This window comes from Artibeus jamaicensis, unplaced genomic scaffold (assembly GCF_021234435.1).
Source record: "Artibeus jamaicensis isolate MK-2021 breed Jamaican fruit bat unplaced genomic scaffold, CSHL_Jam_final scaffold_3151, whole genome shotgun sequence".
Classification (NCBI taxonomy): Eukaryota; Metazoa; Chordata; class Mammalia; order Chiroptera; family Phyllostomidae; genus Artibeus; species Artibeus jamaicensis.
Window position 1 is genome coordinate 5060465 of NW_026522037.1, and position 27297 is coordinate 5087761.

The 27297-nt window shown below is 52.6% G+C and overlaps 2 protein-coding genes across 2 annotated transcripts in view; both read right to left on the minus strand.

Moving 5' to 3' along the window:
* Positions 1–4375: 4375 nt before the first annotated feature.
* RPL26L1 (ribosomal protein L26 like 1) lies at positions 4376–8337 on the minus strand. Its single transcript, XM_037127914.2, has 4 exons — positions 8251–8337; positions 7698–7874; positions 5871–6011; positions 4376–4695 (listed from the first exon to the last, which is right to left on the minus strand). Exons 2-4 carry the CDS (start codon positions 7863–7865, stop codon positions 4567–4569), a joined length of 438 nt encoding a protein of 145 aa, XP_036983809.1. The 5' UTR covers positions 7866–7874; positions 8251–8337; the 3' UTR covers positions 4376–4566.
* Positions 8338–13898: 5561 nt separating this feature from the next.
* Positions 13899–27297, minus strand: part of ERGIC1 (endoplasmic reticulum-golgi intermediate compartment 1) — a 77965-nt gene continuing 64566 nt past the window's right edge. The window contains exons 8-10 of the mRNA XM_053656926.1: positions 26605–26705; positions 24094–24216; positions 13899–15585 (exon numbers count right to left, since the gene is read on the minus strand). Coding sequence (XP_053512901.1) covers positions 15478–15585; positions 24094–24216; positions 26605–26705 — 332 coding nt within the window. The 3' untranslated portion in view covers positions 13899–15477. The remainder of the gene's footprint in view (positions 15586–24093; positions 24217–26604; positions 26706–27297) is intronic.

Below are 27297 nucleotides of genomic sequence, written 5' to 3' on the forward strand. Positions count from 1 at the left end.
CTTTTCAGACCCACCAACCAGCTCCCCACTTCCCCTCCCCCAGCCCTGGCAACCACCAGCCGACCTTCTGTTGCTATCCGTCTGACTACTCTAGACGCCTGATGTAAGTAGAATCATACATTCGTCTTTTTGTATCTGGCTTAATACACTTAGCATGATGTCCTGCAGTTTCATCCATGTTAGAGCGCATGTCACAGGGCTGAATAATATTCCACTTTATGTATATACCATATTTTGTTTCTCCATTCATCTATCAATGGATGTTTATGTTGCTTTCATTTTTTAACAATTGCGATTTTTTTTCCCGTTTCTTAAATCGACGCAAATATTTTATTTTAAGTTGATCCCGTTAAGTCTTCAGTTTCGTCCTGCCTTCTTAGCAGCCTTTTTGAGAAGCAGATGCCGGAGGAGCTCAGGGAAGTGGCTGTTCAGACACCAGTTCTGTTTTGTCCTCTGTGAAATGAGAAAAATTCTTCATCTCGGTTTCATATTTGTGATCTACTATTGGCCAATAGCTCCCTCTATCAGTGAATCTGTCAAAAACATTTTATCACACTGTTCACATGAAAACTGTAGGCAAAGCCAGCCAGGATCTAGGATTCAATGATCCACCGGAGAAAGAAACATTATCTGCCCTCAAGATGCTTAAAGTCTACTTCAGGGAACAAACCAGACTCTGGGCAGTAGACTAAGGACCCCTGGGGTTTTCCCCGAGCCGCTCCCTGCCCTCCACGAGGGCTCATCTTTCCTAACCACCGATCCGTGCGACACTGAGTTTTCTTCCTCTGCTTCCCCTAAAACAGTTTCTGGCCACCAATCCGTGCGACACTGAGTTTTCTTCCTCTGCTTCCCCTAAAACAGTATCTGGCCAGACTTTTTATGTAGCACATAGTAGGATTACCAAAAAAAAATCAAGCTCTTCTGATTATCCGCACATGAGTTTCTCTCCCTCTCTTTCTCCCCCCCTTCCCCCCTGTCTACAATAAATGCAGAAGCATGGTAGGAATCCATTGGTCAGACATCAAGAAATTCTGCAATGATGTAACACAATGTCACTTTTCTCACTACGTTCTTTTATTTTGGAAAAGATCGTTATTTTCCATAAAATGTTAGTTCTGTTAACCAAATTGGGGTTTATTATGTGCTGAGATTTTATTTTAATTTCCAATATGGTAAGTTATGTGATATACAAATGTAAAGCTTATACATGTAAGCTTTTGGGGTCCTCAGTAATTTTTACCCATGTAAACAGGTGTTAAGCCCAAAAAGTGTGAGAGCCACTCCTCCAGGAAAATCCTCAGAGACACCCCCCCCCCACCCCGTGGGGTAAAGTAAATAAGGGCTGAGTGACCTGCTGCTATAGGGCAACCGCCAAGGAGCCCCCTCTTTCCCAAGCCCAGCCCGGTAAATAAAAGCTGGCGCACAGAATCACAAAGCCACAGAGCCATAAAGTTCTTCTAAAGCTGATCTGAGGTTGGAAGTCACTGGAGAAGCGCTTGCCCTACTTATTTGCTCAGCGGGGATGGTTTCAGGCCGGTGCTCAAGCCGCTGAGCCACTGCAGCCAGAGAAAGAATATTTTATTTAATATTTGTGCTTGTTTACACAGTAATTAAGGTGTTTAAGCAGTAAATCAACCTCATACCATAGTTTCAATCTGGATGACCTGCCTTGCTCATGAAGACGTCTCCGTGGATGAAACTGGCAGTGAACACAGTCACAGACGCAGAGGCTGTTAATAGGAGGGCACAAAAGAAACCGGAAACGGTGACCACTTGGGGGGGGCGGGGACTGAGTGACAGAGAGTCAAGGGGACGAGGGAGCTTACTTTTCACTGTGTATCTTTCGTACTTTTTTATGTAGCACCATATGTAGGTATTATTTCCTTAAAAAAAATAAATAACAGTTTAGCCCTGGCTGGTGTGGCTCAATGGATTGAGCGCTGGCCTGTGAACCAAAGGGTCGCTCGTTCAATTCCCAGTCAGGGCACATGCCTGGGTTGCAGGCCAGGTCCCCGCTGGGGGCATGTGGGAGGCAACCACACATTGATGTTTCTCTCCCTCTCTTTCTCCCTCCCTTCCCCCCTGTCTACAATAAAAAATATTTTTTAAAAAACACTACTTTAAGTGAACAATGAAGAAAGACCCAGGCCACCCCGTGATCGGAACTGCTGACGTCTACAGCTTCGCTAGAGGCCTGTTTGGTTGTCAGAAGAGTCAGTTCTTGCCTCCTCGACTCTCATGGTCAGCCCTGTGGCTGAACATCCATGTGTGAGGTGTGAGCCCGATATGCAAGCAGACATTCAGAAGCAGTCCTCCGAAGTTTCAAAGCTGGTAGTCTTCCCAGAAATAGCCTAGGGGGACTCACTCTAGTGAAAGGACAACTGCAATCTGATTAAAAGGTCACTAGGGAGCTGCCTACTTCAGTCGTCCCAGGAAATGGGCTAATACCCAGGCGAGGCAGGCCCACCCGGCTGGCATTCCCCAGGCCCCACTTCCTGCAGCAGCCAGAACACAATACTGCTGCCCTTGACCCTCCCCTCCATTCAAGCACCAGCTTTGTCTGAACTCCCCTGAGAAAAACTTGTCCCTCTGCAACTGGAGACAAACCCACTTCCATTCTCCCCAAAGAGACAATAGCTAACATTTGTCCAACTCTCTGTTGTACGTATAGTATCACACGTAATAAGCTCTCAAAGCTCTTATCTGGATCAGTTGTATTGAATGAACGCTAAAAACAAGCCAACTCTGACTACTAGGAAATACCATAGTTATAACGGTATCCGCAGGAGCCTAGGGCTCAGACCAGGCACGAGAAGACCATATTCTGCTGTGTATAATGCACACAGAAAATTCTGCCCAAATTTTTTAGGGAAAAATAAGGATGTGCATTACACATGGGTAGCATCTGAAATACCTTGTATCTGTTCTTGTGTTTTGTAACTGGTATATATAATTTCTTGTACCATAATATGTTAAAAAATAAATGCTGGAATTCCTTTATACTACAAAAAACAAGTATCAAAATATAAATAAAGAATTGAAATTAAAACAAAAAGATTTTTATCCTGAAGGTTTGGGCCAAAACCATGGGTGAGTGATATACACCGGAACACATTATACATGCCAAAATACGGTCTATCATCCTTAAAAGAAACTTAATCTAGTATGAAACCTGACTTTATGCAACTTTGGGGTTGGTTGCATAAAGTCAACCTGTTGGTTGAGAATAAAGATAAATCTCAAATGAGGGCAAACTGCAGACCTCATTGGTGGATCTAGTCATCACCCTGACGGGACGTACAGCTCTACACACTACTAACATAGCTCCACACACTAATAACACAGCTCCACACACTAATAACGTGTCTGCTGTGCGGGGCACCTACTCGGTTTCATGTGCCGTGTAAAATTATGGCTACGTCCCAATCCATGATTTCCCCAACTTACCTGATGTACTTTAGTCAACAGATTTCTTATCCCCAGGGAAAGGCAACAACTCAGACGTGTCCCTGGGTCTCAGTCTTGGAGAGTAACTGTAGGTTCGATGAGAAACCTAAAGCTCAGATGCACACGGGAGCCGGGCACACGGGTGACCGAGCAGAGGGAGCCGGGAAGGAGCAGCCAGCCCCTGGCTCCATGCAGCTGATGCCCTACAGGATCAGGGGAAGGGCGAGTTCCAGGCTTCTCTATGGCTCTCGTGAGTTTTTAAGTGTTGGAAATTAACTTTAAAAAATTCAAGAAAAGTGTGCTGGCTGGTGTGGCTCGGTGGATCAAGCACTGGCAAGGAAACTGAAAAGTCATTGGTTTGATTCCCGGTCAGGGCACATGTCTGGGTTACGGGCTGGCCTCACCCTCTCTTCTCCTGCCCTCGACAACCAGAAATAATTTTTTTAAGAATTATGAAAAGCAACGGAAGGGCAAAGGAAATCTGTTTGTGAGCCAATCCTTGCCTACAGGCCACCCATTTTCTGAGCCAGCCCTAGGAGAAATGAGGGGCATTTCAGTCACACAGAAATGGCACCTGTGAAGTCAAGGCCTTGGGCGAGGCAGCCGGTTTAGGGAGCTGCTGCGTACCATTTGGTTTCATTGGGAGCACGGGGCAGAGGAAGCTCGTCAGAGGTCGATCCATCAGGCCCGAGACACGGCTGTGCAAAGCAGCACCAGCTGCTCAGTGGGGCCACTGAGCGGAATGAGCCCCTGCATCAGGGCCCAGCCTGGTCCTGTCCACCCCGTCAGCACGAGGGTCCAGGTAGGAGCAGGCCCATCCCACCGCTGCTATCCCGCTGCTCTGCTGATTAAACGTAGGAAATAATGGCAACTAGGAATTGATACTAACACGGATTTTATCCACAAGACAGTGCCAAGCAACTCCATCTGGAATTAAGAAACGGTTCCAATTTTTATTCATAAAATTATTTAAAACAGCAACAACAGATTTGCAGAGGCACATATTCGGTAAGGAAACAGGAAGGAAACAAACTGTTCCAGAGAGTCTTGAGAAGTTTCAGAGGAATTCGCACCGGGCTGGAAAACTACAGCGGAGCATGGCTGCCCGCCAGCTTGTATTTACTCCTGCATTTTCTCAATAAGCTCTTCCTTGTATTTTCCTTTCTCTTTTCCAACTTGTCGAGATTTGGCTTTGCGTTCAAGGATCTTCTTCCGATCTTTGTCCAGTTTTAGCCTGGTGATAACCACCTATTAGGAGTGAGAAAACAAGCAGATTTGCTTTTGAGGTGGAAAGGTTCATAACCATGACTAGTTTGTACAGCAGAGCTTCCCTCAACAGCAGCAGCTACCGTTCCTTCTGCTGGCCAACCTCCTCCCTGCCTAATTCCTGAGGACCTGGGAGACCATTTAGATGGTTTAGGGACGTAAAATATCAATTGGGCTGGGGAAAATTATGTCACTACCAGCATGTTTCTGGTTTGTCTATCCTCCCGTGGCTGGCAAAATGCACTAAGAAACACCTGCACTGCCCTGGCTGGGCAGCTCAGCTGGCTGGAGCATCGTCCCATACACCAAAAGGTTGCAGGTTTGATTCCCGGTCGGGGCCAATGTCTAAGTTGCAGGTTCCATCATCAGTCTGGGCACACCCAGGAGGCGTCCAATCTGTTTCCCTCTCCTGTCCTTTCTCTCTCTTGAATGAAAACATGTCCTTGGGTGAGGATGTAAAAAAAAAAGAAAAGAAAAGCAGATGCCCAGATTGAGCCCTGATGGGTCAGACTATTAAGTGTGCCTGTGGTGCACTCAGGCACCTGTATTTTGAAAGAAAAGAAACATCTGTGCCCTGGCCGGTGTAGCTCAGTGGACTGAGCGTGGGCCTGTGAACCAAGGGATTGTAGTTCGATTCCCAGTCAGGGCACATGCCTGGGTCGCAGGCCAGGTCCCCAGTAGGGGACACATGAGAGGCAAGCACACATTGATGTTTCTCTCCCACTCTTTCTTCCTCCCTCCTGTCTCTCTAAAAATAAATAAATAGAAACATCTGTGTCCCTGCAGCTACCGGCACTACAGAGATAGCAGGGTAAGGACGAAGGAAGAGCAGCATATTCCACCAGGATGGGGGGGGGGGGGCCACAGGGCTCTCATCTGTCTGGACGTGATCTAGTGGTGAGGTGAGGTCTGCAATGCCCGGAACCCCCTTGCTGCCTGCTTGAAGACGGAGCCTTCCCCAAGGCTGACAAAACAGACAAGAAAAGCATCTGGATCCTTGGTGGTATCACCAGGCCAGTGAATCCATCAAGCCTGCCAGACCTCCCTTGGGAAGTTCTTTGCCAGGGTCGCCTGTGCAGACAGGACCACCATGTCTCCAACTCGGACGGTGGCACTATGCTGCACGGCCGCTACCACCGCCCAGCTCTGGGCCACACCTTGCTTGGGTGGATGCCCACGTGCACAGTTGTGCCGTTCGCCTTCTCACGCTGCACCCGCTCGATGTAGATGACGTACTTCTTCCTGTACACCTGGACCACCTTGCCGATCTGCTGGCCTTTGTAGTGTCCTCGAACCACCTGAGAGAAAATACACAAGAGAACTGCCCCCCATTTCTAATGCACGAACAGCACAGCGAGGACACAGCCAGGAACACACAGGCTAACACACAACCTTTTGTACAACAGTAGATGGACCCCGGCAGGCAGGAGTCAGCCATGATTAGGCAGCAATCTGCTTTGTGTTATCGTAAGCCAGATGGAATTTCTTTACTTGAATTTTTCTCTTTTCGTATCTGAAGAACAAAAAATTCCTTGAACTAGGATGGCTATCATAGAACTAATCCTGAGAGTAAAAAGATGTGATCACTGTACACCTAAAATTAACATAATGTTATATATCAACTATATCTCAGTTTAAAAAAATTAAGACGGCATACTGAGATTCATGCGACCGTTTAAAATCCATGTTTTCAGAACATAATTTATGACCTAGGAAAATGCTGAAGACACAACCTTTACACAGAAAAGGAGAACACAAAGCTATATATAGAATCTGAATCTTGTATGTATATGTTTAATGCATTGATGATGAGATTGAAATATACCCAAATCTCAAATGGTTGCTGATAGGCAGGAAGTAGGATTACAGATGACAATTTTTAAAATTCAAAGTCCTCCCATTTTAAGATTTCCACAATTAATAGAAACATTTTATAGACAAAAAGTTTTAATGTTCAATGAAAATCTTGAGGGCCATACTAAAAATCTGCTTTCATGCCAACTCTATTCAACAATCAACTCAATTATGGTTTCCCTGAAGGCTAGAGTCTATTGAACAGTTGCCACAATATAGGTGATGTTCATTAATAAGCACAGAGAAAATAACACATAAAGAACTGGAGAACCTCACTACTCCTAAAATATCTACCTAGATTGTTCAGCTTATTTACCAAGGCCATGTTCAGGTTGAAAAAAGACCAGCCACTCTGCATGAAGGCCCACCACACTCTCTATGACTCTCACATGGAAGTCTGTGAAAAAGCCCCTGTTAACGACTATCAAGACTGAAGAAAGATATTAATAAAATGAGTCTAAAGGAACAGCTGGGATAAAGACACGTGGACACGACTTGACCCAGAGGGGTAGATAAAATTAAGTTGAACGGACAGAAAGGTGAGGAAGAAGCGGCAAGAATGATACCAAGTCTGGTTGGGAAACTGGGTGGATGGCCGTGTCTTCCCAAGAGGCATGGGACAGGGGGAAGAAACAGATTCTCTGAGACAACATGTTGAATTTGAGGCATCTGGAGACATTCTGGTGAAGAATTCCATAAACAGCTAAGAGGCCCACTGATCGGCAATCAAAACCTGGGAGTCACACGGCCGCCCCCCCCCCCCCCCCCCCCCCCGCCACTCGCTGCAGAGTCTGGTGCAGACCCACTCTGAGCAATGCCTGGCAACCTAGCAGCTCCGGAGCTAATAAAAAAGCAAGGTTTTGCTTAACTGGCATAATATTTTTAAAAATAAAGTATTAAGAAACTGAATTTGAATGCTCTTAATTAAATTGGTTGGGCAGGTGCTCTCTGGTGGCTCTGGGCCCCCACCTCCTGCCTGACACACCTGCAGGGTCACATTACTTGCCAGGGTGCTGAGGACGAGTGAGGTCTATGACTCCCCCACGTCCACGCACACAAGACGCTCCCAGGCAAAGGGGCGAAGCCCGCGCGCTGTGCATCTGGGTAACTGGAGCCCGCGGGAGACTTACCTGGACCTCATCGTCCTTGCGGATGGGCATGGAGCGGACGTTGTACTTCTGCCGCAGCTCCTTGGAGAGCGGGGACGACATGATCTTTCTGCGCACGTGCGAGGGGGCATTGAAGTGGCGTTTGCGGTTTTTGCTGCGGTCCGAGGTCACGAAAGGATTGAACTTCATGGTGACCGCCTGCAAAGAGCGGCGAGGGAGGGATCGAAGAGACGTTCAGTGGGATACCAGTGTCTGCTCTCCATCAGGCACGCCTCATCCCAGTGCTCTACCAGAGGTGCCCTGGGAAAAAGGCGACTAAGCGTGGGGGGGGGGGGCTGGGGTTGTGAGGGACGTGGGTGTTAAACTAAGGGGTGCATGCCTGATCAGAGGGATCATGGGGAGAGTCTTGAAGCGGAATAAAACGGGAAGGCACGGCTGAAGAAGAATGCATCTCTCTGCGGATAAGGTCACGCAGAGAGACCTCTGGGGAGGCGGGTAACCCCGCGACAGGTGGGGAAGGATCCTATGCAATTGAGAGTATTACAGTCCGAGAAAACTACTTGCACCTACTCACCTGCCTGACGCCGGAAATTCTGAGACAGTGCGTGCTCAAAACCGGAAGTGAGGTTTCCCTGCCGCGTAAGCACAGAAAGAAAGCGGTGCCCCATTCTCTGTAAATGAAACGAAATGGCGCCCCGTGTGGCTTGGGGTGGGATCGCAGTACCTCGTTTCTGGGGACCACTGGATGATGGGTAAGTGGCCCTGGGTGTCATGCCTGGAGCCCCGAAGAGATGGCACCTCTGGAGAGAAGGGGCCTACTTTTTTAGTACCTGCAATAGAGGCTTATTGATGTTCTTTTAATAGATGCGCCATCAATTGTTTCTCTCCTACCTCAAACTCTTCGCCCCTGATATTCTCTGCATCAGTGGTCTAGGCATATTATCCGGTTGATTTTAATGGCACGTTGCCCCGAATGCAGTCTGCTGACTTGTTTCTTAAAATCATCAAGAAGCCTGTTCAAAATGCAGATTTTTTTGTGCTCCACCACAGCCCTACAAACCAACAGTGGTAGGTTGGGGGTCAGGGTATCTGAATTTAAAGCAAGCCCCTCCCCCCACACACACACCCTCACACCCAAGATATTGAGGCGCTCGAATGTTTGAGGATGTGGCTAACCAGCCGCCTGGTTTTGCAAAACCTCCCCCCAGTTTTTAAATTCTGTTTGGAGATCTAGGTTGTGGAGTTCAAGTGCCTCTTCATGCTGTTTGGCCCTTGGGGAGCCGCCTCCATGTTTCTGAGCCTCAGTTTCCTCACCGTGAAATGGGGATGATCTTAAATTGGTGCCTTGTGGAGTTGTTATGAAGACTAAATGAGTTAATCCGTTTAAAGTGTTTAGAACAGTGTCTGGCAAACAGCGTTCAATTACAATCATCCATTATTCCTATCTCCCAGAAAGCCCCGGGGCCAGGCCTCACATTCACTGAGTCCTCCATTCAGACTTTTTCCATTAACTCCGATGACGCAAACTGTAAGCTTTCTAAGTACACTACAGGTTTTAGCCCCCCCCCCGCCCCTCCTTTTTGCTTGTTTGTTTTTTAACCTCTGCGAACGCCTTCGGAAATGGCCAACTCGCGCAGCTGGGACTTTGGGGCGCAAGCTCACCTGCAGTTTGTGACCGCTGCCCCGCCCCACTCCTCCTGGCCCCGCCCACCACGCCGCAGCCTGTTTCTCCCACCTCCCGCCCTCCTCGACCCCAACTCCCTCGGAGGAAGACCGCCCAGGGATGTGGGCTCCACCCAACTGTTCCTTAAGCTCCGAGACCTGTGTGGGGGGCCCCTTGGAAAGAAAGGTCTCCGGATCCAGGCTCCGCTGTGCGGGAGACTCCATGCATTGATTCCTTCGTTCAATGAACTGATTCATTCTTTCATTCAATACGCATCCACTGAACGCCTACTTGATGCCAGATAGAATTTGTGGTGCTCAGTTAACAGATGGGCACCCTGAAACTCAGAGAGCTGAACGAAACCTGCCAGAATCAGGCAGGTTTCATGCTCTGTCCGTTGTCTCCCTGACACGTGGTGGTGAAATTGTTAAACACTAGCATTTACGGATGCTCACGGTCAACCAGGGCATCTGACTTAACCCCTGGACTTGCCAGTCCCATCTGCGGTTTCACTCCGGAGCCCCTGCAGTCAGTGTTGGAGACCCCTGGCGTTCAGACTGGGGAGGAGGACCACACCGGGGCTGTTTGCAGAGGTCGGGGGCAGCAGAGTAGGCAGAGTGGCAGTTGCTGAGGCCACAGCACTGTGTTCCCCTCACGTGCCTGGGCTTCCAGAGTAAGGATGTGGGGAAGAGACATAATAAAAGATCTTAAATGCTCTCACCAGAAAAAAAAAAAAAAGAGATTTATGCTAGGTGCTGCAAGTGATAACTAACACAAGTGTGTTTATCACTTCCCAATGTATCATTTCTCAATATGTAATTGTATCAGATCAACATGTTGTACACCTTAAACTTGAGGTGTACAAAAAGAGGAAGTCCCTTCCCATGGGCAAGGCAGGAGCAGACGCTGGCATGAGTGAGTTCACGGGGAAGGTAAGAGGGTTCTCACAGCAGCCCATTCATCCAGTCATTCACTCACTCACCAGCTCCTTGTCTGTTCATTCATTCACTCCTTTATCACAGATTCATTGACTCCCTCACCCACTCATTTACTCACACATTCATCCTTTTACTCACTAATGTACTCATCACTTATCCGGTACCTACCTGGAGCTGCAGGTGCAGGGCTGGATCACAGACATCGACGGGGCATGGGGAGGTCTGGTCCCTGCTCCCAAGGAGTACAGAGCCTCGCTGGCAGCCAAGTATGGGCAGATCAACACAATGCAAGATAATCAAGGTGTATTTACGATCAAAGCAAGGAGGTAATTCTTTACACCCCACCTCGGCCACCCCCATGGCTCCATAAAGACAAGCGCAATGATATCACCAGACATGATGATGAGAGCCGGAGGCTGCGTCACTCTAATGAGGACTTAGTGGGATTGGCCACGGTGTCACCTCATGCTCACCCTTGGACACATGTACAGGGATGGGTACAGAAGCCCCAGGCCTGGCACAGAGGAATTGCTCAGGGGATATTTTTATGTCTCAGAGGCAGATGGAGATGTGGTGGGGAAGGGTGTAAGCCCCAGGTCCCAACTGCCTGGGTCTGCATCTCTGCCACCTCCCAGCTCTGTAGCTTTGGATAAGATAGCTAGCCTCTTTCTTGGTCACTCACGTTCCTCGTCTGGAATGTGAAATGGGAAAAATGGTGGTATTTACCTCATCGGTTTGGTGTCAGGATTCAACGAAGCCTCAGCACAGTGGTCGACTCAACGCAAGGGCTTAATAACTGGTGGGAATTACTGTTTATGAAATGAATAGTAACGGTTACTTTTATTAGGCTGCGCCTTCACGGTCAGACATTGTGCTAACAGCTTTGCACACGTTACCTTATTTAACCTGGTGACCAGTCCTCTGAACCGTCCCTTGTACAGGTGGGAAAACAGTCTCTGACTGGGATGGGAGCAGAGGATGATCATGACCCAGCACTATATACTCAAAACAGTTATGACCTTGCAACCAATAAAGATGACAAGATCCACAGTTATTAACATAGCAAGGTGTCTACTAAGTGAGGAAAAAAGTAGACTACAAAATAATATTAACAGCACAATCCCGTTTTGTTTATGGGAGGAGGTCATTAAAACATTAACAATGATGATCTCTGATTAGAGGGACGAGGAGTTCCTTTAATTTTCCCTGTTTAACGTTTTGCTCTTTTCTGATTTTCCTCCAGTGGGGATATGAAAATCTCTTCTTCGTGTAATTAAACTCATGTGTTAATTAATGGCTTTAAATTTTTGTTTAAGAAAATCCCCAATGTTCAACTTTAGCTTTCTTGTACAGGGAAAAAAAGCAAAAACCAAGAATATCCTCACTGCTTTCAATTTTCTCTTTTTTTTTGGGGGGGGTCAGTGCACAGAGGGTCAGTTTTCCCTTTTGACACAGGTAAGCTCTTGGGGACTGAGGTGGAACTGTACAATCTATCACCCTGGAGTCAGGTGGACGCAGGTTTGCATTCCGACCTTAACACCTGCCTGCTGAGTGACCAGCGACGCAAGCTACTAAATCTCTGTTTTGTCCTTTCTAAGAAGGAGGTGACGCCCAACTTACAGGATCGCTGTGAAGGTTCAGACAGATGAGGCCGAACAGTCACACCCCTCCTGGCATGTGGAGAAGTCCCATCCACTGGTGACAAGAGATATGACAACAATAATTTATTTTGGTCAGAATGAAGTGCACGGCCTCACCAGTGCATAACTGACAGGGGCAACTGCCGGGGAGGGAGCAGGGTCTTGGGGGAATGTCCATCTCAGCCCCTCGTGTTCCTGACCTGGAGCAGCCCACGAACCAGTTTCTTCAGAGGGAGTGGGACCACCAGTGACCTGCCGCATCGAGGGTGTGTGTCTCTGCTTCTTTCGAGAGTCAAAAAATTAATCTGTGAGGACAGCACAGGGAACATCGTCAATACTATTGTAACGATTATGTCCAGTGCCAGGTGGGTACGGGAAGTATCGGGGGGTGGACCATTTTGTAAAGTAGATGGCTGTCTGATCACTATGCTGTATGCCTGAAACGAATACAAAACAATACTGAATGCAATGTGTAATTAAAAAATACAATTTAAGTTAAAAAAATAAATAAACAAAACTCCAAAAACAAGTCGTTAAAAACATCAGTGACAATGTAGTAATGCAACTGGAAAGGTAAGCAGAGACAAGGCCTGGGTGTTCACGGGCGCTTCATTCAGATGCCCGCACCTTCGCTTTACCCCACTTCTCCCTGGGCCTCAAACACCCTCTGCGTGTGTGCTCACCCCGGCAGCACAGGCTGCAGCATGTAGACTTTTCCCGTCACCACTGTGGCTCTGCAATGTCCCCTCTCCTGCAACGTCCCCGGGAGGAGCCATTTCTGCCCACTCCCCGCCCCCCCGACCCCTGCCCCTGTGTGGCTCTGTGCCATGATCCCCAACGGAGAAGTCCTCCTACAGGAAGACACTGTAATCTGCGCTTGGTTAGAGCATTGGGAGAATTGGTTTAAGAGGCAAATTGTAACAATGACACACACATACGGTAAATGTTCCGTCAAAACATGCCCGCCGGCCTTTGGACCCTGAAGCACGTCTTCCTCCCTGAGAAGCCTGCAGTGCAGTTCTTCATTTTCCATACATTAAACCAACCCGAGAGTTTCAGTTTTTGGTTTGTTCAACGTGCGGTGAGAACTTAGACACTTTCAGTGTGAGTGCAGAATCCTCAAGGACCTCCTCCCATGCTCCACCCGCGCCCCCCCCCCCCCTCTTTGACTCTTAGGCAGTCTTGTTCAGCGAATTCAGCAGCATTTGGAGGATCGTTAAGGCGCAGAGCCCAGCTGGCAAGAACAGGCTTGGGAACGCACAAAATCGACTCGCGGTAGGCCGGCCGCTCGACAGCAGCAGACGGGATGTTAAAGAGGAAAGGGGAGGGTCAATGAAGACTGTTTCACAGACGGGCTCGCTCCCACGTCCATCCCTGATGTGTTAACCCACGTTCCTGCTGTCCTAAGTGAAGACCTTAAAGGACCAGATGGCACAATGGCACCCAGCCGTGAAGTCCCTTCGCTAAGGCCGATGGTGGTGTCTCTGCTGAGCTAAAGGTTCAGTGAGGAATGCCGGGTCCTTAGAAAATCAAGAATTTATGAAACACCTTCATCTCGGCCCTGTTCTCCAGATTATATTCTCTTTGGGAAGAGCAACAGGGAACAATTACCGCCATGTTTGAAAACTTACCGGGTGCTTCTTTCCTGCCTACACGAGCTCATTCTGAGCCATGGGGATTTACTTGCCCTTGTTGTAGATCTAATTTCTGCACCGCTCCTGTGAAGTGGTGTTCCTGTTAGCCCATTTGCACCTGGGCAAACTGAGGCCCTGAGAGGCGGAATCTGCACGGCTAGAGAAGGGTAGAAAGGCCTGGAGGGATTCTGTAAAGGAAGCGCCAAGTCCCGAGGACGACTTTCTGATCGTCCTCACGGCTCTTCTCCCCATTTCCCCCGTGTCTCTCCTACGGAATTGAAGGCCTTCTGGGCCGGAGCCCCCGGCTGCGCAGCCACAATCAGGGAGAAAGACACACACAGCAAGAGTTCTGAAAATCAGCCGTTTAATCTCTTAGAACCCAATGAGTGGGGAAAGAACTAAAACATGTTTTTCCCTTGAGGCTTTGTCGATAAGAATATTGGCTTGGGGGTGTCTCTTCCATAGGAAACTGACATTCCCCATGCCCTTACGAGTTTGTTTTTTAAAAATGCATAGAAGTGGGTTTTCCATTCCTGTGCACCCCACACATTTCCCCGCCCTACCCCGCCCACCCTCGGAAGGGACTCTTCTTTCATAACTGGGGAACAGACGTAAAAAAATTTTTTTAAAAATCCATCTAAGTGGCCACAGACACCAGAAATAACCAAATGCGGTTACGCATACATCAGTCACCTCCTAGGCAAACGGGCAAGCTCTTCCGCTTGGAATCCAGAGCCAAAAATTACAAATGGCAGAGACTTAAGCTATCTATATAGATACGTCAGAACCCCTCCTGGACACTCCCCTTAATTACAAAAGTATGCAAACAATCTTGATATAAATGGAAAACAGGCAGCGGCTCTCTCCTGGGGCATACCTCAAATTCCCTGGGTCCAAGTGGGCCTGGGCCACTGCCCCTCCCTCTCAGGACCGAAGGGGAAGGATGGCGGGGAGCACAGGGGAGCCCGGAAGGTGAAGTCCAGATGGGGGAAGGTGGGGTGCTTTGCTTCCCCCACCTAAGGCCTCGGGACGGATGGTCACCGGCTGGGAGAGGCCGAGACATGATTAGTTCAGGGTTGCAGAGAAAGATGCTGCCCACGTGGACTTAAGTGCCCAAACCCTGTCTGGTTCTCAAAGGGTGCCTTCCCAGTCACAAGAGGCACTGCTGTCACACGGTAGTGCAGGGGCTGAGGCACATTGGCGGGGCGGTGGCGGCGGGGCAGTTCAGAGGAACAAAGTAAACTGAGGAAGGGGACCTCGCCACCTGCGCAGTGACCAACAACTGGGCATCTGCTTCTTGGGAGAAAAAGAAAGCAGGGAGTGGAGGCCTGGGCTCCGGGTCAGGCAGGAAAGCAGGGGGCAGAGCGAGATTTCACCTGGAGTCCCACATCCCAGGGCCTTGCCTGGGAAGTACCATCCTTTGTTGAAGGCGCCAGGTGTCCGGGGGGGGGGGGGTACCTTTAGGCAGCTTGGTCCAGGGCCGAGAGTCCAGGTCTGCGGGTTGGCTGCCCAGGGTAGGGGCCGGGGGGAGGGAATTAGTGTGTCCCAATGGTAGAGGCTGCGAGATTGTCAAAGCCTGGCTGAGAACTGGTCCATGTGGATTCTGGGCTGGTCCCACAGAAGAGAAGGGACTATAGCCCTCCCAGGAGTGGTCCCCAATATCCCCAAGCACCCCTTGCCAGACGCTGGTCTTGGCGCTCCCCAGGGGAAGGGGGACCACAACTTCAGGCAGTGTAACTCATCTCAAATTAAACATGGGGAATCGAGGTAGCTGCGAAACTGCGAGCCGCCCCTCCCTCTCCCTACCCCCACTTTGGGATGCAGCCAGATCCTGAACCAGACAGAGGGCAGGAGGAGACAGGGTGCTGTGCGGGAGGCAGCGCAGGCGGGCTCCCTGGGCCCTCGGCCACGGGGCCGGGCAGGTGGTCAATGCATCTTGCCCAGCTGGATCTTCTTCCAGGCCTCCGAGGCTGTGAAGATACACGAGTCCAGAATGCCGGCAACGGTGAAGGTCCCGCCAATGATGGCACAGATCTGCAAGGGGGGGAGGTCAGAGGGCAGCGCTGGAGGGAGTGCCAAACCAGCCCGCTCCCACATCACGGGGCCATGAGCTCAGCAACCCCCACCTCCTGGATACGTGAGCTTGCACTCTACCAGTGGGATGGGTGGTCATCAAATAATCACACTGACAAATGCAAAACTGCAACCAAGGCGAATACTACAGAGGAGAGAGGGGCCCACGGTGCTGCCAGAAAGCTAACAGGGCAAAGCTTCTGAGGGCACTATTTTCTTTGGGACCAGGTGATTCGTTGTGGGGCTGTCCTGTGCACTGGAGGGGACGTAGCAGCACCCTAGGCCTCCACCCACGAGATGGCCGTAGGCTCTTCTCCTCATTGTGAAAACCAGAATGACTCAAACCTTGTCCAAGGTCCCCTGGGGGTCACAGTTGCTCCAGATTAAGAATCCACGTAGCAGGGGATGATAATGAATGTCACCTGGATGTCTGCACACTGGTGACATCCCACCACCTAATAACCACAGCAAAACACACAGCGCTTCCACCTTCCCTGCCTGCGCCAGGCACGGTCTGAGGCACTTCGCACCTCTCACCATGGAATCCCCAGACCAACCCAACAAGGCAAGTAGGATTCTTACACCTGCTTTACAGCCAAGGAAACTGAGGCACGGAGCCACTGGATCATGTGTCTAAAGCTACAGCAATCGGTGGCCGAGTTGGGGCACAAAACGTCGTGGGGTCTACTCTCTGGACGAGACACCACGGCTCCTCGGCACGAAAACACGGGCCCGGCTGCATCCGCCCTCTGCGGTGAGGTTGTCGGAACTCCACGGGTGACGTGCTAAACTCGTGCTGTGTGTTACTCAACACGTTCTGACCCACCTATGAGTTCTTTTCTGGTGCCATAAAACAATCAAAGCATGAAGTGGTGGAAAATTTAAAAAGCCCACCAGAGGTCCGCATGGGAACTTGACAAGTATTTTCCCCTTGAACACACTTCACGCTGTTCATGAGAACCAATACCACCCACACCCTGAATACCCGGGAGGGAAGAACCTCTTTACTCATGGCCCCTTGTGGCCCAGAGAGGGAAATAACTTGCCCACAGTCACACAGTAAGTGTGAGGCAGAGCCGAGTCTGTCTGCCTCCAGAGCGCTCACTAGTCCCCCATGCGACATTTAAGCACACTTAAATGACCACAGGACTCAAATGAAGCCATATTGGGTGGCCCCAGAGGGTCCCCGAGACCACCTTGAAGACACCACAGGGTGGCTGGCCAGCCACGACCCTGGACCCCTGGAGGATTCTGGGAGACGGTAGCTCCTAAATGGATCCTCTGGTGCCAAGGGGAGGAGGCCAGGAGACACAGTGGAAGCAAGAGGGAAGTGTGAATCGAAGCAGCATTTATTTTTAAAACGATATTTTCTACAAGATGAGCTAAGCAGCGGCCCGTGAGGCCCAGGGCAGACAGAGCCGGTCTGTACGAATGGGCAGTAAGTGGAGCAGCTGGCATTCCAGTAATAACAGCCCGAGCAACCGGAGCAGCCCCCTGGGGAGCGGAGAGGCTGGGGGCGCTGGGGGGATTATTATGAAGTGTTTTCAGTGGGCAAGGCCTCTCCCTGCCGGCCTCAGAGCATGACGAAGGGGCACTTTTCAAGGAGGATGACGGCACGGGAGCCGGTTTATTTCGGTAGGGCGGATCAGATGATGGGAGATTTTATACCACAAAATGCTTTTAGAGCTTGGATCAGAGGATAGGAAAATGTGACTTCAGTGCCCTGGAGCAAATAATGAAAAAATAAAAAATAATCATACACACACACACACAGATCTATATTCATCTGCACACTCTGGAGCCCGAGCACGCCTGTGACTCACACACACCCGGCACCCAGTCCACAGGGCTGGCCCAGAGCAGGAGACGGTGCACACACTGGGGTGCACGGGAGAACTCGGGTGGGGAAACTGAGGCCCTGCAGTGAGCCCCGTGAGAACCCACTGGTCTCCCCCAGCTCAACAGCATGTCCCCCATTATCCCACATCTATTGAAGGTGCTCGCCACCGGGCAACTGAGGACAGGAGGCTGACGCCTTTTTTGGGGGGTGAGGCTCAAAAGCCAGAGGAAAGGTAGCAGCCCGCCTGACCTGCCGTGGCCCCTGCCCTTCCCATTTTTGTCTACAGGCCACTCAGCCTCCCTGACTTGCTCGAGAGGTGGTGATTGGTGTGAGCAGGGGGTCTGGGTGCCCTCGGGCCAGGCGTGACATATGGGTGGTCACAGAAACCCCCAGCACCAGGGGGTCACCACATCTGGCCTCATCCAGAGAGGTGGCCAGGCATGGTCAGGTACGTGCTGAGAAGCATTTGTGACAGACAGCCTGCGTTAGGGACAAAGCACCTGGGCCTCAGGCAGTTCCACTTCTTTGGCCCACCTCAGCCGTCTTGCTAAAACTCTCCTTTACCTAGAAGCCCGAGGGACAGAGACAGCAAAAGTGCCTGACACGCAGTAGGCACTCAGGACAGGTTCACCCAGGAAGAAAAGGAGTGCTTCAGTGTGAGAGCAAATGGACACACGAATGGACGTGTGAGTGACTTGCTCCGAAAAGGAGCAGGATTCCAGGCCCAAGTGGGGGGGGGGGGGGGGGGCAAAGGCAACTCACTCCAGGGTGTTAGCTTGGAATAGGGCCCCTCCCACTGTGTGCCCTTGAAACATCCCCCGCTCCCCGGCTTTCTGGGTCTTAGTTTCCCACTTTTACAAATGGAGAGTCTAATCCTCGCCAGTCGGGATGGCTGTGGGATTCCTGGGATTATCCGTGACCCCTGCCTGCCTGCTCTCTAGGTCCCTTTGTACTTCCGGACCAGTCCCAAAGGCAGTGGGACAACCTGCGTGTGTGTGTGTGGGGGGGAGGTGGCAGGGGGAGGGGTGAAGGAACAGGGCCCCTGGGCCAGAAAGGGTCCCCAGAGCACATGCCCCCGTCCTCTGGTCAGCAGCCCCAGCTCCAGACTGGAAAGCGAAGACAATGCCACGTCCAGGCCCCAGTGGCTCTGAGGCAAGCACTTCCCTCTGCTTTCCGCAGAAGTTGTCAATAATGCCCCTTTGTTCTTCCGCAGGCCCTCCTCCCTGCAGGCCCTCCTCCCTGCGTTCTGCCAGCTCCTGACCTCCAACCTCTGACCTCCTACTCCCGGGAGGATGAAGTCAGCTGGTCTACCTCGAAAGGAAGGGGCGTATGTGTGCGTGTTTCCCTTACGTCTTAATTACGGCTCCTGATTCCTTGTAATATGGAAAGGGCCCGTTCCAACCGCACTGGTGGGCGAGCTGAAACCCTCCGTTGTCCCACCAGCTTCAGCCCTTCCCCAGGTCTAGCAGTGAGAAACTCTGGCAGACACGGGGCATGGTGGGCTCCAGAGCACCCATTCCTAGGGTCAGATCCCCGCTGTGTGACTCTCGCCAGGAAAACCAGTTTACCTCTCTGAGCCTCAGTGTCTCTCATCTGTAAAATGGGGCCCACCGTGGGGGCTGAGATGCCCCGTGTCTGGCTGCCAACGGTGCTAAGCGCCGGGAGCCAGTCATTCCCCTTCCCCGTCCACAGTCAGCATTGCTAGGAACACTTGTGGAAAAGCACAGTGTGAGGAAATGAATAATGAATCTGAGAACCATCGGGCTGGCTGGCGGCAGACAGGCTGGAGCCCAGGGTGAGGACACGGAGCCCCGCCTGGCAGAGGTGGGGGCGGTCTCGGAGGGGAAGCTGATGACTGGGCCCTGGCAGGGTGGGGGTGGGGGTGGGGATGCAGGTCCCCAGCCAGAGGTGTTCCACAGGCCAGAGGGTTCATACCTACCCTCTAGTGCAGGGGACTGGGGGGACAGAGTCCTCCCCCCACCACTTTTATCATGGCTGCAGCGGAAAAGTAACCGCTCAGAAAAAAACCCACCTCGGTTGAGCACCTACTGTGTGCCAGGCTTCAGATGGCGCTACCCTCTGCTTTCTCATCTGGTCTTTGCAAGTGCTTGGGACTTTGCAAGTCCCCATTCCACAGATGGGGACAGAGGCTCAGAGAGAGGTGACTTGTCCAAGGTCACACAGCCGCCATGTAGGGTGACAAGAACCCAGGTCTGGGACGCTGTCTGCAAAGGGCCTGCTTCTGCTGATTGGAGCACCCAGCTTCACCTCTCCCTGTCCGCTGCCGTCGCCGTCCCCCCGCCCCCTGCCCCACATGCACAGATGGCTCCTTTACATTGTGTTTTCTCAATTCCATTATCAAACGTCCTGAAGTAAGGGGTCCCCGCAGCCAAGACTGCGGAGGTAAGAAGCTGCGTGGTTGTGAAAGTAAATGTAGGGAGCCCGCCGCGTCGCAATCTTCCTCCCAGCGTGAGAACCTGCCTTCGAAAGGCTTCGAATCCCACCAGACGCATCTGTGCGCACGCGCAGTCGGCGCAATCTCTCCCTGAGACGCCGCTGTTGCTCTGCTGACCTGTTCGGAAGGGTCTGAACTGGGTTTCTGCACGAACTGCAGCTCCCCGCCCCCCACTCTCCAAGACTAACCGAATAACTGAGCTGCTAATTGGGGTTTATTCCGTTCCTCGGATAATGGAAATTGTCTTGGGGGGCGGGCAAAGGTGGACACCGCTCCCTCTGTTTGCTCATCGTTTGATACTGTTGATCACCCATCTGTACTGCCTGGCGCAGACCTGGAGACCAGAGGTGACAGGACCCAGCCCTGCCCTCCTGGAGCTCCCAGCCCCCCCAGCAGAGAGACCCCGGGCCCTGAAAAGGCGGCTGTGCCAGCTACAAAACTGCTGTGTGTTCCCAGCTCGCACAGTCCTTGCAGGTAAAACCTGCTCAGGTTTGTGTCCTCTCAACTCTCTCGGCCACCTCCCCCTACCGCAGGCACCTGCTGCCTTTGGTCCAGGGTGGACTCCTTCGTGGGGCCCAAACACGTGGACGAAAGGTAATCAGCCAAGGGCAAGAAAACTTGCAAACCACACGTTCGGACAGTTTGCTTTTTTTATGGTTTGCTCGTGTGTGACTGTGCTTTTATCACACGTGCTCACAGCATCACCTGGTTTCCTGCTGCGATATTACTGTTTCTTGATTCCCAGGACGGATGTCACTGTAGCAGTGACCCTGGTGTCCTCCCAATGGCCCCATGGCTTCTGGGGGCTCTGTGGCTAGAACATCCTTGAGGGAGGGTGGGCCTTGGGGTCAAGTTCCAGCCTTGCCATTTACAGGCTGTGTGATCTTGGATGCGTTTCTTTACCTCTCTGGGCTTCAATGACTCATGTATAAAATAGGAATGAACCAAAATAGGAATAAAATAGGAAAGGAGGGTCCCAGGGGCAGGGGGCAGAGAGGTTGAAGCAGATAACTAACTCTAAAACAACCTGGCACACAGTAGGTGTGCACTAAATGTAGCTATATCATCACTTCTACACATGGCCGCCCCTTGTATGTTCTGAGCCCCAATATGCCAGCCAGGCCCTGTGCTCTGTGCAGAGGACACAGCGGTGAATCAGGCCTGGCAGTTCTGAGGTGCAGTCTCGAGTTTGGGGGATCCTCTCACTGGCGAGAAGCAGCTCTTGGGCAGGACAGAGTCCGAGTCTGACTCAGCTGCTCCTGCTGCCCACCGGGAGCGAGTGGGTCAGTGCCAGCCTGGACTTTCTGGTGGGCAAAAACTGTTGCGGCCGTATCAGCAGCTCAGTTTGGCACTTTGTGGCTTCTGGCTGTTCCCCCCCAAATAGAATAAAACCCACACGGAAGGCAATGTGACTCCAAGCCATCGATCTGCCACCGTGACCCACTTGATGGGACTCTCAAAAAGGGGCTTCGGCAAGTGGCAGGGGACAAACGTGCATGTATGGGAGGGGGTACTTCAAGGGGGTCACCAGTGTGTTGTCCAAAACACCATCTGTGTATTCCCTCAGTGGTGGAATTTTCTGGAGCAGCAGTAAGTGGAGATCCGGCAAGGCGGGTGAGAGGGAGGAGCCCTAGGCAGTCTGGTGGAGGCTTAGGGGGGTGGGGGGAGGAGCTCTCCTCTGTTCAGCGTCCGGAGGAGGCCCCCAGGGGGGTAGCCCTCAATAAGCCAGGTACCAGATACCTAGAATTGCTCTGGGGAGGCCCCAGCCGCCTCTCCCCACACACCCACAGCCGCGCCTGCCACCGGCTGTACCCATGCCTCATTCCAGCCCGCCCGCAGCTGCCCCGGCAGCCGCCACATGACGACACCCTGGCCTAAGCCCCCTCTTCAGCGGCCTCTCTGAGGAGCTATTTGCAGAGGCCCCCCTCCGCACGCAAGGTGGGGGCTTCGCACGCAAGTGTCGGATTTTGAAAAGAGAGGAAGAGGAGCCCTAGCAGGTGCCCGTACTGCCACATGCGCCCCACCCCATCCACCCTGCCCACCCCGCCCACCCCGCCCCACCCCCGCTGGGGGTCTGTGTGCTGTGCGTCTGCGTGCGAACGTCATCCCCACATCTGCTGTCCCGTGACGAGGGCCATTGAAACTGCACAATGACGCCATCTGCCAGGGACAGCCAGCTGGCGCCAGGCGGACCCTAGTTGCCATGGCAACCAAGGTGGCGGCCGGGGCCTTCGGAAAACCCAGTAGCCTAAGGATGTGGCAGGCTCCCTACAGCGTGGCTCACTCAGAGGGAGGTGAACAGAGTAGAGATGGAGGAGGGGCTGATGGCCAGAGTCAGGGAGGCGGCTGGCCTCTGGGTGACGAAGCCCCTGCCCTGTGTCTTCTTGGGGTGCCCAGCTCTCAGGAGTCCATCCCCGTGGAAGGAGGCTGCCTGGCTTTCACAAGACATGCTCTGTCGGGTGCCTCTGCACACACCCCCCCTCTGCTTGGACTCTCTCTACCACTCTGCTCAGAAAACACCTCCTTGTCCTTCCAGACTCTTCCCAAACAGAGGGGACTGCATCTCACTGGGCGCGGGCCCACACACCGGGGAGCAGCCTGAGGGCAGAGATGGTCTAATTCTTCCCCCTGGTTGCCCAGCAAGGGCCCGGAATATGGAAAATTCTAGCAAATGCTAAATGAATAAATGAAGTCGCTTCACTGCTCAGCCACGTGCCAAGGGTTTCAACCCCCAGAGCCTCGGCCGCCTGGCGTTGCAGGAGCAAATGGGAAGGGGCGTGAGGGTCCTTCCCAATCCTACCTCGCAGGTGCGGGCCCAGGGCTGTCAAGGCCACCCCTGCCCGGGGACACCTGCTGCACCTTAGCTTGTAATTCTGGGCACGCGCTCAGAGTGCTGGGCTACACACCAGCACCAAGACCCTGGGGAGGGAGAGTGTCGACTATTTCCCTCTTTTGGGGATTAGGAGATGCAGGCCTGGTCACGCACATTGGGCCTTTCTGCTTCTTGGCACCCACTCCTCCCTCTCCCGGTAATTGGCCCCTGATTCTTCCCTGGCAGCCTTTGTCCTGGGCGTCTGAGTGGGGCTGGCGGCCTGGCACACTCCGTTCCTTCTCCAGGCCGCAAGGATGGCAGGGAACCTGAGCAGGGCCAATGACAACATTCTCCTACGCAGAACTCGGGCTGGAATTACTGAGAAAGGGGCATTTCCTGTCGGTAAATTAGATTTGAAACAAAGCCCATGCAGAGGAATGCAGATTGAAGAAAGACCTATTGCAGACAGTATTTGCGCCTGGATCCAGCCATGCCTGAAACCTACACCCTGCAAAGCAGCTCGATGTGGGGTCTGTCTCATCTGTAACAGAGCCCTGACTACTGCAAATCTAGTCAGAGCCAGAAATGAAAGTGCCAGGACCGGACCCCTGATCCTGAATCCTATTAAAAGCATGGACAGGTGCAGAAGCCCGAGGGCTGTGAGGCCTCAGTTTCCCCCTCTGTGATATGGGGACAATCACCCATCTCTTCACCTCAGCCGACTCGGTATCAAACACGTGCGGGCCTCTTGGCTGAAACAGGGCACCGTGACGCTGCTCTTCTGGCCTCGAGGACATTGTGAAAGGGAGGCCAGGGAGCCATGAACACAGACAGGTCATGAGGATCAAAAAGAAAGGACATGAGCTTGAAGCCACCCCGCAGAAGACTGGCCTGGGCGGAGATGATGACAAAGAACGAGAGAGAGAGAGAGAGACCAGGCAGGAGGGAGAGAGAGAGGAAACCTGACGATATCGGCAGCTGCGGGGGGAAAACAGACTCGGGGGTTAAGGGGGCCAGTCTTCCCTGCAAGATTCACAGAGAACAGGGTCAACCCTGCTGGGAATAATTTCCACAAAACTGAGAAGCTGGAGAAAACCACAGACAGCTGATCGAGCCATACGCAGATCTGCTAGAGAAGCAGCTTTAATGCCATTCCCCTCGGGAAAAAGCTTTCTCCATGAAATGCCATGGACCCTGATGTGACTCCAGTGGCGTGTCTGAACTTCCCTGGGATCAAAGCTCCCCCACCCCCCACTGGGTACAGCCTGAGCCCCCAGCCCCAAGGGCTGTGCCCTGTTGCTTCAAGGACTGGTGGGGCTGCTGATTGCAGGAGCCCACAGTGGGCACCCCCCGCCCACTCACCGTGGTGATGAACCTGTACAGAGGCTGCCGTCTCTCTGTGTACTTGACCGTGATGGGGCTGAGGTCGTATCGGAACCAGATGGCAGGGATGATGCGGCCCGTGTGGCTGTAGGCCACATACTCCTGGGATGGAGGAAGAGTCGGGGGAGGCAGGAATGTGAGATGCAGGCACACAAACCGCATCGCACGGCGGGTGGGGGCTGGCATACTAAGGGCCCCCCTGCAGCCCACGAGAATGGGCTTTCCTCCCTCCCCCCCCCCCCCGCCCAGGGAGCCAGCCCCCCCAGCCCCTCCTCTCACACCATTCCTCCTGAGGCTTGGCCATCAGTGTGTGGATGGGCAACACGGCTGGGGAGGGGGGGGGGGTTTGACCTTTTCCACTGCCTGGAAACTACATATTTTGATTCCAGAAGCAGCACCAGAATCAAAATATGAATCTGAGCACAGAGATGGAAAAGGACAGTGTGACCTACGCTCCATGTGAATCAAGGCCTGGCTCAACGCCCGGGCTGTGCAAAATCCATTCATTTGTTTGCTGAGAGTTTCCCGAGCGCCTCTTCTGTATGCCAGTGACTGGCACCGTGAAGGCAGCTGGGGACCCCGAGGGGGCGAGCCCCGCCCTGTCCCCAGAGGAGGGTCACGGTCTGGAGAAGGCAGACGCAACAATACGGGCAATACTGTGACACTGCACATGCCCTGACAGGGACATGAGGTGCTGCGGGGGTGCGAACAAATGACCAAGTCTCCCCAGGGGCCTCTGGAAGGCTTGGTGAGGAAGGGACATTCTATGCCAAACGGACATCCCGAGGAGTGTGTAAGGGACAGAGAGATGCCTCTGAAGGCCTTGTGGGGAGTGAGGTTCTTTGGAGAAGGAACACACAGAACTGGAAAGCCAGAAGGCTCAGCCCTACAGCAAGCCCCTCCTGAGAAGGCCCCTGGCCAGGACCAAAGGATGTTTGGGGCCGAACAACCGTGTGTTCTCTCTGGTCTGGGCGCTTCGGGACACTGGAAACCTCTGCGATACCCTCACTCATCTACCACACCTGCAGACCAGGCTGAACCCCCGCAGCGCCCCAGGCCCAGTGCTGGGCCTGATCCGGGGCTTCTGCCTTCTTTGTTCACTGTCCCCATGGGCACCGCTCCCTCTCAGGGCAGGCTGGGGCCAAGGCCACAGAGAGAGCTGAGCCAGCTGCTCTGGCCACAGGGCCCTCGCCAAAGCCTCAGGGGAAGGAGCCTTGGGCAAAACAAGATCAGCTTTCTCCAAGGAGACCTGATGGGGCAGAGTGACTGGGTACAGCCTTGGGCTGAGGGACAGAGGAAAAAAAAAGGAAAAAAAAAAAAAAAAGCAGCATTCATCCACAGCATTATCCGGTGCCCAGTTTGAAAGGCACTGCCTCCTTTGACAGCGATCTTATAAGGAGGGCATCCTTTTACAGAGGAGTAAACTGAGGCATGGGGGGGGCCCTGGGATGAAGGGACTGGGCTGGGTCTGCACCGGCAGTCCCTTCCACACCTCATGCTCTCTCTGCTCAGACCGCAGCCACGGTCTCCCAGCTGCTGGGGCCGGCAGCATCTGAGGGTGGCGAGGGCACACCCTCCAAGAAATGATGGACAATCAGAGAAGCAGGTCTTTGGGAGAGTTATCTGAGGGGAGGGCCCTCCGGTCACCCGGAGGGAGGAGCTCCCAGCCCCGAAGACTCTTGCCCCTGGTTCAGACTGAATGGCGATGTGACCCAGGGGTCAGGCTCTGGGGCCCGATGAGACCCTGGTTCTAATCCCCACTTGGCCATTTTGTAGCTCAGTGACCACCTTTCTGTGCCTCAGGGGTCCAATCTGTGAAATGGGGACAATCAGAGTCCCGATCTCAGAACTGTCATGAGGACTGAAAAAGATAATGTACAACCCATTAAAGGTGCCCAAGAAGTGATAGCTACACTTACTGTTACTATTATTAACTGAGCTAAACACTGTATCACTTAGGAGGGCTTTGGGCAGCCCTGGAACGGAAGAAAAAGGAGCTCGGTGGGAAAGGGGTCTCCGAGGCAGGGGGTGGGGGGCTCAAGCAAAGGGCTTCAGGCACTCACAGGGTCCTCTCCGCGGAAGCCCAAGGCTCTCAGCTTGAAACCACTAACTGCTGGTCGCCCCATTCTCCTGGCTCTGACCATGCCCTGCCTCCCCTGCAGCCTGCCTGCTTCTCCATGACTTTGAGGGTTGGGGTTGTGGGACATGCCTGCTAACCAACGGCCACTGGGGGCATTCAAGAGCCTCATGATTTTGGATAAGGTACTTGTGTCCTGAAAGCCAGAGCATCTGTCATGTGCTGACCAATCAGGGTCCTGAGTCTGAAGGACCGGGGCCAGATGCAGGACTATGGAGACACTTGCCACCCCTGGACCTGGGTGGGGAGGCCACCCGCCTGCTCTTTCTCAAATCGTGGCCAGACTCTCGGCACCTCTGCTCTAGGCCAGCAGAGGGTGCTATTGCACGCAGCCCGGCCCGCCGCCAGCGTACCTTATTGGCCACAGTGTACTGGTAAGAGTACCGCTGCTTGCCATTCTTGTCTTCGTAAACCGTGGGCACGATCTTCAAGATGTAGTCATGGGAGGCGAGGGCTGCGGGAAGGACACAGCAGAATGAAGCAGGGGGACGGGCACCGCCTGGCTGGCAGCTCCAGGTCACGTCAACCTTAAATTTGCTGGGCATTGCCAGTGGCTGGGGGGTGGGGTGGGGCTGCGGGCTCCCCCTTTGCATCGCCAAAGGACCCCTCTTCATTTTCTCCTGTTGACACCGGGCTTTGAAAGACTACTTCTGTAGTGCACATTCCATTTCTGGAAGCGACGCACCGTCTGTCAGTAGGGGAAGGATTGAAAGGTGGGTGCTGGGAGAGGCCATGTTCCAAGAGGAACTATGATGTCAAAAGAACCAAGTTACATAACAGAGTGAATAATGGGTTTCCATGCGTGGGGCAGAGGGAAGGCTCACGCTCCCCTTATGCAAAAATACGTAGAAGACTGCTCTGGAAAGATACCCAGAGAACTACTAGCAGTTTTAGCCTCTGAGGAGGGAGGCAGGATGTGATCGAGATCACATTTTATTGTGCACCCTCTGGTCCTGTTTGAATGTTGTGACTTTTAAAACAAACTGGGTTGAGGTTTTAAAAAGAAGGCGCCCACAAACCATTTCTGGTTTCCATGAAGAATTGAT

Bases quoted from the DNA above. Each gene is read 5' to 3' on its own strand.
- RPL26L1 (XM_037127914.2), bottom strand. From the start codon at position 7,865: ATGAAGTTCAATCCTTTCGTGACCTCGGACCGCAGCAAAAACCGCAAA. The intron at 6,012-7,697 runs GTAAGTCTCCCG...ATTTTCTCTCAG, and splicing joins GCAAGGACGATGAGGTCCAG to GTGGTTCGAGGACACTACAA. The intron at 4,696-5,870 runs GTGTGGCCCAGA...CACTCCTAATAG, and splicing joins TGGGCATCCACCCAAGCAAG to GTGGTTATCACCAGGCTAAA.